The sequence below is a fragment of the Aristolochia californica genome, unplaced genomic scaffold, assembly GCF_029961685.1.
Source record: "Aristolochia californica isolate CCGP_79_NKW_82.1479 unplaced genomic scaffold, dmAriCali1.0.hap1 SCAF_9, whole genome shotgun sequence".
In the NCBI taxonomy this organism is placed as follows: Eukaryota; Viridiplantae; Streptophyta; class Magnoliopsida; order Piperales; family Aristolochiaceae; genus Aristolochia; species Aristolochia californica.
In genome coordinates, this window is record NW_027182290.1 from 7,836,123 (window position 1) to 7,846,372 (window position 10,250).

General features: G+C 39.2%; 1 protein-coding gene across 1 annotated transcript; it reads right to left on the reverse strand.

Annotated features, from left to right (window-relative positions):
* Positions 1-9,620: 9,620 nt before the first annotated feature.
* Positions 9,621-10,241, reverse strand: LOC137940610 (zinc finger protein 3-like). The gene has a single exon (XM_068785765.1). The coding sequence runs from the start codon at positions 10,239-10,241 to the stop codon at positions 9,621-9,623; it is 621 nt and encodes a 206-aa protein (XP_068641866.1).
* Positions 10,242-10,250: the final 9 nt, after the last annotated feature.

Genomic DNA, 10,250 nt, shown 5'->3' on the forward strand with positions numbered 1-10,250 from the left:
TTTGACAATAGGCTTGGTAGAAGAAACACTGAAGACACTTCAGATTAGATCAGAGCAGACCACAAGCAATTGGGATCGGAGCTCAACACCATGGATGGAATCCACACTGTTATTTGTTGAAATAATTGCTGATATGGGTGCTGCAACTTTGAAGAAAATATTTGTCGGGTATGGAAACATTACAAGCGATGTAGTAATGCGAGAAGGAGATGGAAATTCCAATGTTTTGGATGTGTTAATTTTGAAATGCAGCAGATGCTGCTCTTACGGTTAATGGGCTTCATGACATACAAATTGATGACAATGAGTGGTATTTTGGGAAGGTTCTGAAGAAATCATATGCTTTCATAACAGGTAGTCCTAAAACCCCTGCTATGATAGGAGATTCACAGGATAATAAGTTAAATTTGTCATTTCTTGGTTCTGCAAAGTATGGAGAGATTTCTTGGTTCTGCACAGAAGGCTATTGCTAGTGGGGAAATGGTTTATGTGAACCTTGACTGGACATAAGCATTGTCCCACCCAGACGACCGGGTGGAGTATGAGTTGTGGACCAATAGCGATGATGAGCGTGGGCCTAAGTGTGACATGCTGATGCAATTACAGAAAACCCTGCCTGATCTTGTACAAGGTTTTAGTCCTGGTGCATCTATCCTGCTGGTTTCTCATCTTGACAAGGACACTTCTATTCCCACTGACCTTCCTAAGCAGGTGGACCTACACTCTCATTTACGATCTTGTGCAAGACCATGCATATATGTTCTTGCCAAAGCTCCAGAAATTGGATGTGGTACATCTGCGAATTATTGTTCTTGTTCTGGACCAAGTGAGAAGAGGAAAGTTTGGGAATCCTCATTGTCCTCATTAAAGTCCAAACAAGTTAAAGGTGGCCATCATATCAACTGTGAGAAAGTTTTCCATTGGGATTTGGCTGATGAAAGTGAATGTACATATGATACAAACTTTGTCAAGAACTCTTTGGATATGGTAAGGGATAAATCAATATCCAATGTACTTCCAAGAAGTCCTCAGCAGATTAATTTTATGGAAGTTCTTGTTGAGGGAAATACAGAGACTAACACTTCTTTTAAAGATGTTGGTAAAGATGAAAGATCTTCCTGTGAATATTCAGTAGTCATGTTAATGAATATTGTTGATGATGTGAAGAAAGCACAACGTACAAAGATAGTTGAGGACATGGGGGGGCTCTATTACCTCTCATGGAAGTTCTTGCACCCACGTTATCACAGGAAAAGCAAGAAGAACTCTAAATTTCTGCACTGCCTTGTGTTCTGGTGCTTGGATAGTCTCACCTTACTGGTTAAAAACAAGCTTCAGGGAGGGGAGATTTGTTGGTGAGTCATGGTTTGTCTTAAAAGATGAAGATTATGAGCAGAAGTACAGGTCTGGGGTAGAAGATGCAGTTTTCAGAGCAAAAGTAAGACGACATGCTTTGCTTAAGGGATACGATGTCTGCATAGCCAACCATGTTCAGCTTCTAGCTGACACTTTAATGGCCATTTTGGAATCTGCTGATGGAAATGTTCTTCGTGGACTTGAAGACGTGAAAGAACCTGCATGGACAATTTTCGTAGTGTGTGACTGGATGTATGGTTTTTTGTGGCTGGGTTGAATAGTAGGACGAAGGGTCCACTGGTGGCTGCTATTACAGTGCAGAAAGGGGCTCCACTAGATGGTCGGGTTGGAGCTACTGCAGAGGTGATAAGAAAATTGGAAGAGAATGACCAGTAGTTTGATGAAATGCCTGGCAGAAAGGGGGAATACTGTCATTTATTGCATAGCAGTTTGGGTTTTCTGGATTTGGTGCAAAGTATGTTTGGCACTACTGCTGCGAGGTTTTGTGCGTGTAACTATGGGGCTAAAGATGTGGTTGAAGGGGTTGCTGATCATGGTTATGAGTACATGACGGATGATACTGTAGCAATACTTGGAAAACCTGGTAGCAACTGTGCTCTGGATGATCCACTTATCCTTTACGTTTCTAAGATGATTCCTGCCTCTGATAAAGGTCGATTTATTGCCTTTGGGCTTCCCTTTGCTGGTAAGGTCTGCACTGGTATGAAGGTCAGCATTATGGGCCCAACTTATGCACCAGGCCAGCAGAATGATTTATATATACACGTGCTGGAGTCTGCTGCAGTTGTTCCTTGTGGCTGAATAGAGTCTTTGGTTGGATTGGATCAGTTCTTTACTGCTACTTTGACTGGTCAGGAATAAGTAGTTGGTCACCCAATTCGAGCCAGGAAGTTCTCTGTGTCCCCTATTGTGCGTGTTACTGTCCAATGCAACGTTGCTGCAGATCTTTCCAAGCTTGTTGACGTTTTGAAATTGCTGGCCAAGTCAGATCATATGGTTGTTTGTCCAATTGCAGAGGGGGGTGGAATGGTAGTAGGAGCTGAAGAACTCCATCTTGAGATCTGCGTTAAGGATTTGCAAGATTACTTCATGGGTGGTACTGCACTCATTGTTTCTCCTCCAATTGTTTCATTTTGTGAGACTATAATACGCAAGTCTCCATCCAAACACATCCGACTTTATATGGAAGCTAGGCCAATGGCGTTCTACACTCTTCCTTTGGATCCACATATGGGACAACTGTTTCTCATGGGATGTCTTTTCCAGTGCCTTGATATTGCATTAACAATTGTTGTGGCCATGCTGGGAGATGCTACTTGCGCACAAGTGGAGACGTCTGCGTCCAAACCCTAACTTCAAGCTTGAGGACAAGCTTTGTCTCCAGGGGGGTGCAATGTTATGCACACAATAACATTATTATTTTAATTATTTTCTTTAATTTAATTTAATTTATTTCGGTTTTAGGTCTCAGGAATATTTTTGGAATATTTCATTTATAAGGGTATTATTGTAATATTTTATCTTAAACCTTGTAAGAGTGAACCCTATTTAAGGGGTAAGAGTAATGAGGCAAGGAAGCATTGATTTTAGGTTAATTTTAGGTTAAACAAACTTGGGACTCACCTCGACGAGTTCTAGGGTTTTCAAGCTTCCCTTTGGCTTGATCTTCTCCTTCCTCTTCTTCATCCCTACGAATCCTTGTGTCAGATCTGGGACTGTAACAACCTCTTTCTCCTTTCTCCTCTCTTCCATCTTCCTCTCTTTTCTTCTCCTATTCCTCTTTCTCCTCTCTCACCATCTTAGTCAAGGTCCTTTTCATGGGATCATATATCCAACATGGTGTTAGAGCTATGGATTTAGGATCCCGACGTGAATGTGGTGGTTAAGTGAGTTTATTAAGCTTCATGTGGTTTTGTTAGCGAAGAAAAGGGTCGATCAGTAAAGATAAGTTTTTTTTGTTTCTCCAACTTTCATGAGATGTTTTTTGGTGATGTCTTGATCCCAGCAAGATGATTATTGGTTGATTCTTCCCATCTAGATAGAAGATAAGTATAAAATCTCATGCAAGATTTCTTATGCTTGGTTGCTTTGAATCATGCAAGATGATAAACAGAATGTCGAATGCTCGGTTTAAGCATAGAAGTTCGATTTTCTCTCCTTGAAAAACACAAGTTGGATGAAGATTTGTGCATCATTTTTCTATAAATATCGATTATCATGATCAAAGAATGATTAAATTCATTCAAGATTGGTTAATGTTGATGTTTGTATGTTTACTCTCTAAAAAGAGCTCGGTGTAGACTGTTTTTTTTTTATTAACGAGAGGAGATTTTTTTTTTTTTTTGAAAAGGTGTTGGGCCTTTGAACGATTTTTGGCCTTCCATTAATTGTGTTATCCTCTGGATTATCTTACCTAAAAATCATGGAGAAAAAGTAGGATCAAACTGTGATTTAATCACAAAGTTGGAAACTTTGTATAGAAGGAAAGTTTTTTTTCTTCTAAGAGCTTGCTAAGAGGAAAGTTGAAAAAGGAAAGTGTTGTATTTATCTATTTCAAGGCTTCCTATATTAAATTATTCTATGGATTTTTTTCCTAAATTATTTAAGGAAAGAAGGAAGTCAAAGATTGTGATCTTGTATTGATAGTTGGACTGAGTGACATACAATGAAAGTTTCCTTCTTTACAACTTCTTCTATGTTGTCCAAGATCCCTTGAGATTTCACTTGCCTTTCTAATTCTTTCTTAATTGAGAAATATTTGGAATCAATATTATATGATTTGGATTATTACGTGGAGTAAAAATTTCCTTGATTACATGCATGATTAAGGCCTTGGTTTGGTTTGGCTTGGTTTGCACTGTTGATTGACTTTGCCTTAGTTTGGCTTGGGTTGGCTTGTTTGGTTTCCTCTCTTCTGTTATTGGTTGGTTGATATAGTGCATTGAATATTAATTAGTGATGGCTGAAGAATATATAAATATAAGTGGTAAAAGTGACATGCTTAAGATTATCACTATAACCTTGAGAGAGTTATCAATTAAGTTGGGCCCAGTCAATTAAGAGATTTCTTATCACTCAAGATCTCTTAGGATATTTGACTAAACCAGATCCACCCATAGATGAAGATGATAGTTCCTATATTAAATGGCTCAAGGATGACACAATTCTCATCAGTTGGCTCATTAACAACATAGAGGAACATGTGGTCAATAATGTTATCCACCTTGAGACTACAAAGCAGATATGAGACACTTGTTCCAAATTGTACACTAGCACTGAGAATTTACAAAAATTATATGATGTGTTTCAACTTGCATGAGTACTTGGTTAGGTTTAGATGGTTGATTTAGGAGTGGAAAAATTCTCAATCCTATTCCACTAATATATCAGTTCAAGAAAATCAACGGGAGTCCTTAGCAGCTGCTATTTGCTTCTCAAATATCATGCCATATCTTGAAGTGGCCAAAACACAAATCCTTAGCTCCTCCGTACTTCTATCATTCGATGACATAAGTACAACATTACTTCGAATACGAGATCTTTCCTCCATCTCTCATACTGAAGTATCATTTGTTATGTACTCAGGCAATAGGTGTACAACTTTTACCACCTGAGGGTGTGGTAAAAATTATAGAGGAGGCCGAGCAAGAGGTGGTATAACTGGCTCTGGTTCATCAAGGTAAAAAAATCGGGTCTGCATTCACTGTGGTGGACTGAACCATCTAATGGATACTTGTTGGAAGCTTCATGGCAAACCAAATCGGGTCACTGCAAATCAAGCCACGGTTCAAATTGAGAAAATTGTAGACCGATCTAAGTCACGAAGAGGGAAGAAGACTATTACTGATGATGATTATAAACTCTTACAGAGGATGAGAACTTTGATGGTATCCCCTCCATCTTCTCCTGCACCTTCAACTATTTTCGTTGCCACCACTGGTTCATGTATGATTTTAGCCACTTTCTCCTCTTCATCCTGAATCATCGACTCAGGGGGCTCTGAACAACTTATAGGTAATAAAATTCTATTGCATTCCATATCTCCATGTCTACCAGACAAATTTATTATCATAGCAGACAGATCCTAAACCAAAGTTCTTCGGAAGGGATCTTCCTCTGTTATACCATCACTTCCACTCACTATGCCCTATTTGTCCCTCAATTTCCCTTAAATTTGTTATCTGCTAGCCAGTTAACAAAACGGTTTAATTGCTCCATCACCTTCTCACATTCTTCTTGCGTTTTCCAGGATCTCACAACGAAGCAGGTGATTGGTGGCGGCCATGAACAAGGGGGGCTTTATTACTTAAACTTGCCTCCAGTCACTACGGTTGCCACTTCTTAGATAGAGGCAAGGTTATGGCACAACCGGTTTGGCCATCTATCAATATCATCGTTTTAGCCTTTATTTCCATCTTTCAAACACTTCAGAAAAACATATTCTCCTCAAAATGAACCTAAAGGTATTGCTCCTTTTTCATTAATTCATTTAGATGTATGGGGACCCTTAAGTGTCTCAAATATATCTCAAGTTAAGTACTTTGTCACTTTTGTTGATAACTTCACTCGAGTCACATGTCTATTTCTTTTTAAAGAACGGTTTGAAATTTTTTTAATATTTAAGTCCTTTCATGCCATGGTGTCCACTCAATTAGGAAAAAAAATACAACTATTTCAGTTAGATAATTCCAAAGAGAACCTATCTAATGAATTTTAATCCTTTTGTTTGGATAATGGAATTATCCATCAAACCTCCTATGCCTACATCCCTCAACAAAATGGTGTAGCTAAAAGGAAAAACCAACATCTCCTCGAGGTAGCCTATGGCCTACTCTACTCTATGAAAGTGTCCTACTTTTACTGGCATCATGCCATTCTTACAACATGTTTCTTTATTAATAGGCTACCATCTTCAATACTTGGCCATAAATTCCCATACTCATTATTATTTATGAATGAAGACCCATTCTCCCTTCCTTGGAAGGTCTTTGGTTACACATGTTTTGTTCATGCCACGTACCCTCCGAGTAAGCTTGAGCCTAAGTCTCTAAAGTGTATTTTTTTGACTCTCGTACCCAAAAAGGTTATGTCTGTTATAATTCTTCTCTTTGAAAGCTAATTGTTTTGAGGGATGTCATCGTTTTTTAGGACACATCCTTTTATTCCTTAAAAGATGCTCCTTCGGGTCTTTCATCAGTTCAGGCAGCTTTGAAGCCCATTGTACCACTTCATGTGGACCTACTCAGTCCCCCTGAAGCCTTGACTGATACCACACCTATGGAGTTTATGGATCCCTTCGAGGAAAGTCTGTCTTCCCCTATTCTATTTGGCCCACAATTTGATACTCGGCCCATGGCTCTACGGAAGGAGACCCAAACTTACACTAGGCCCCCACTTCTCATCCTATATCCAGTTTTGTTTCTCACCATCGATTATTTTCTTCATGTTGTCAATTTCTTCCATCTCTGTTCCACAATCATATCAGGAGGCTCTGAGACATCCAAGATGGAAGACAACCATGGAAGAAAAAATACATTCATTATATGAAAATCAGAGATGGACCTTAGTTTCTCTTCCTCCCAGTAAGAACCCGTGGACTGTAAATGGGTTTTCACTATCAAACACAATCCAGATAGTTCTATTGCTCGCCTCAAAGCCTGACTGTTTGCAAAGGGATACACTCAGTGTTATGGAGCAGATTATGAGAAAACATTCTCCTCAGTAGCTAAATTAAACTTGGTATGCATCTTCTTACTTTAGTTGCTAATTCGCCTTGGCTGGTATACCAATTGGATGTCAAAAATGCCTTTTTGAATGCGGACATAAAAGAAAAGATATATATACATCCACCACCTCGTTTTGTGGTTGAGGGGGAGTCAGTATGCAAATTGAGGAAGTCTCTATTTGGGCTTAAATAGTCTCATCGGGCTTGGTTTGACAGATTTAACCAAGCAATATCACGGTTTGTATTCAGTCGGTGCTCAATAGATCATTATATCTTTATCAAGGATACCTTGAAGGGAAAAGTATTACTAGCAGTTTATGTGGATCGTATCGTCTTAATTGGCAATGATGAAGACAACTTGAAAGAAGTCAAAGAGAATATATCCCAAGAATTTAAAATGAAGGATCTTGGACTTCTAAAATATTTTTTGGGTAATGAGGTATTCCAGTCAAAGTTATCTTAGAGAAAGTATGTCTTGGATCTACTAAAGGATACATGGATGATGGAGTGACGACCTACAAACACTCTTATGGATGCCAATGCAAAGTTATGTGCAATCTCCGGAGAAGATGTTGATATAGGTAAATATCAAAGACTTGTGGAAAAACTTATTTACCTCACAGTGACGAGACCAAATATATCATATGCAGTGGTGAGTCAATATGTGCACAAACTACAACTTACCTATTGCCAAACCTTGGAGAGGATACTGGGATATTTAAAAGGAGCTCCAAGGAAAGGCTTCTCTATAAGAATCACGACCACTTCAACATAGAAGGTTTTTCAGATGCAAATTGGGTTGGATGACCTGATGACAGGAAATCCACTTCAAGGTATTGTAACTTAGTTGGAGGTAACCTGGTAACATGGAGAAACAAAAAGCAGAATGTTGTTGCAAAGTCCAGTGCAAAAGAAGAGTGCAGAGTTATGACCCACACAGTCAATGAAGTTCTATGGATCAAATGCCTCCTTACTGAATTGGGATTCTATAAAGGAACTTCTATGGAATTATATTGTGACAACCAGATAGTCATTCGTATCACTTTGAATTTTGTCTTCCACTAAAGGACAATGCACATTGAGGTCGAATGCCACTTTATACAAGAGAAATTTTAGGCTGATATCTCATCTCTCAGATATGTTTCATCACAAGGGCAGGTGGTAGACATTCTTACGAAACCAGTCACATTCAAGATTTTAACCACGATATGCGACAAGTTGGGTATCTATGATGTTTTCTCTCTCTCCTAGTTTGAGGGAGAGTGTTGTAAGACACCTCAAAGTGGCATTAAGATAAATACCTTCCCCATGTCAAGGAGGTGGCAAAAGATGTAAATTAAAGGTCTTCTAGATGGTACAAGGGTGAAATTAAAAAATATAAAGTTTGTTTACTTATGTCTCTTATTTTTTAGAGCTTATAGCCCTAAGAACATTATAGTCATTGTAAACTTTATTCTTCAACTATAAATAGAGGCTCAAGGCATGCGATAGATCATTAAGTCTCTCATCTTCACTCTCAAATTTGTCTTTAGATTTTTCTCCCAAACTCTCTCTCCATGCCTTTAGTCATCCCTCTCTCCTGTCTCCTCTCTTCCTTCTTTCTCTTTTTTCTTCTCTTCTTCCTCTATGTCTCCTCTGTCACCATCTTGGTCAAGGTAGAGCAATGGTTACTCTTGCCGTAAATTGTCTTCACTTGTAGGGGATTAAGAGAGAGCAGTCCCCTCTCAATATATAGTGCAACCTCGTCATTCTGTCTTCATTTTCACTCTTGATTTTCAATTTATAAGATATCTACATGTATGACATCCCAAATGATTGGTCAGAATTAGGATGCCTATTTATGGGTAATATGCACATACCTTTCCATCAATACCCTTTCATTTCATAAAAAACAAAGACTTTTTTGTGGAATAAACCTTCAAAGCAACTTCCTAAATAGAAATCAATTGAAACTTGGGAGGACTAAGGGTGTTAGTATTACTGTGCTTCCCTGACTTGTCTTCCCTGAATGTGACTGCTGAGGCCAGCCTTCACCTCATTTCTTCGCACAGAAGACAAGGATGTTGGGTTCAGCATTCAACAAACTCTGGGACCATGAATGTTGATGAGGATTGCGTTAGCCAACATCTAGATAAAAGCAGAGGCCCTCGATCTGTCCATCCACTTTAAGCAAAAAAACACCCCACATAATTGACGCGAAAATCAACAAAGTCAGCTTTCTGATTTCGTAATGATCTTCAGTGCTCCTGATTTTCCATTATGAGTTTCTTCAGTACTGCATGAATTAATAAGCTTTTGCTTGTGGGTTTCGCGTCTTCAAATGCTTTAATTTCTGGACTTAAGCCTTCTGCGTGCAGACCGAAGAAGTTTTCTATCAAATGTTTTTGTATTTCATAAACTGATCATATCTTATGATCGAAAAAAATATGTATATTTATAAAAGCGAATTTAGTAAATAGATAAACTACATATCCGATACGCCGTATCCTTCCTGTCATCCTCCAGTTTTTGAGGTTTTTCAAACATTTGACTGGACTGAAAGCTTCAATCGCAGATCCAAAGTCATGTGGTCATGCTTTGGGTTAGGCGGGGAAGAAGAGTTCACGAGACAAGGAAAATCACCAGAGCTTTGTTGGAATGGACCGTGGGATTGCAGAGAAGAGGGTGATGTAAAAGAAAACCCGTTTATACATGAATTCTGTTCCAAGGGGATCAAACTCACATGAGATTCTTCACAGACAGAAAACTCGGGAAGAAAGCAGGAAGAGCCATGGAACGTCCATGGAGTAGTGGGTCCATGGTAGCTGAAACCGGCATGGTTCTGAAATGGCTGGAGATAACAGCTGAAGCTTGCCTTCCTCGCTTGCAGCAGTAATTTTTTCTTCTTCATCCTCTCCTTCTTGTGGGCGTTCTGGTGACCTCCTAAGGCCTGCGAATTCGCAAACTCTTTGAAACAAAACTGGCACTCGTATTTCCTCTCTTCACTACTCACCGAAGCTTTCTCCTTTTTGCAGAAAGACACAGGAGCCGCTTTTATATCTCCACTTGCGTTCACCTCAAAGCCGAATAATCGGAGCTTCTTCTCCTCACCGCTGACATTCACACAAGGATCATCTCTTGCAGCATCGCCGCTGCCCATCGCTTCCTC

Coding starts and splice junctions, on each gene's coding strand:
- LOC137940610 (XM_068785765.1), bottom strand. CDS start 10,241: ATGGGCAGCGGCGATGCTGCAAGAGATGATCCTTGTGTGAATGTCAGC.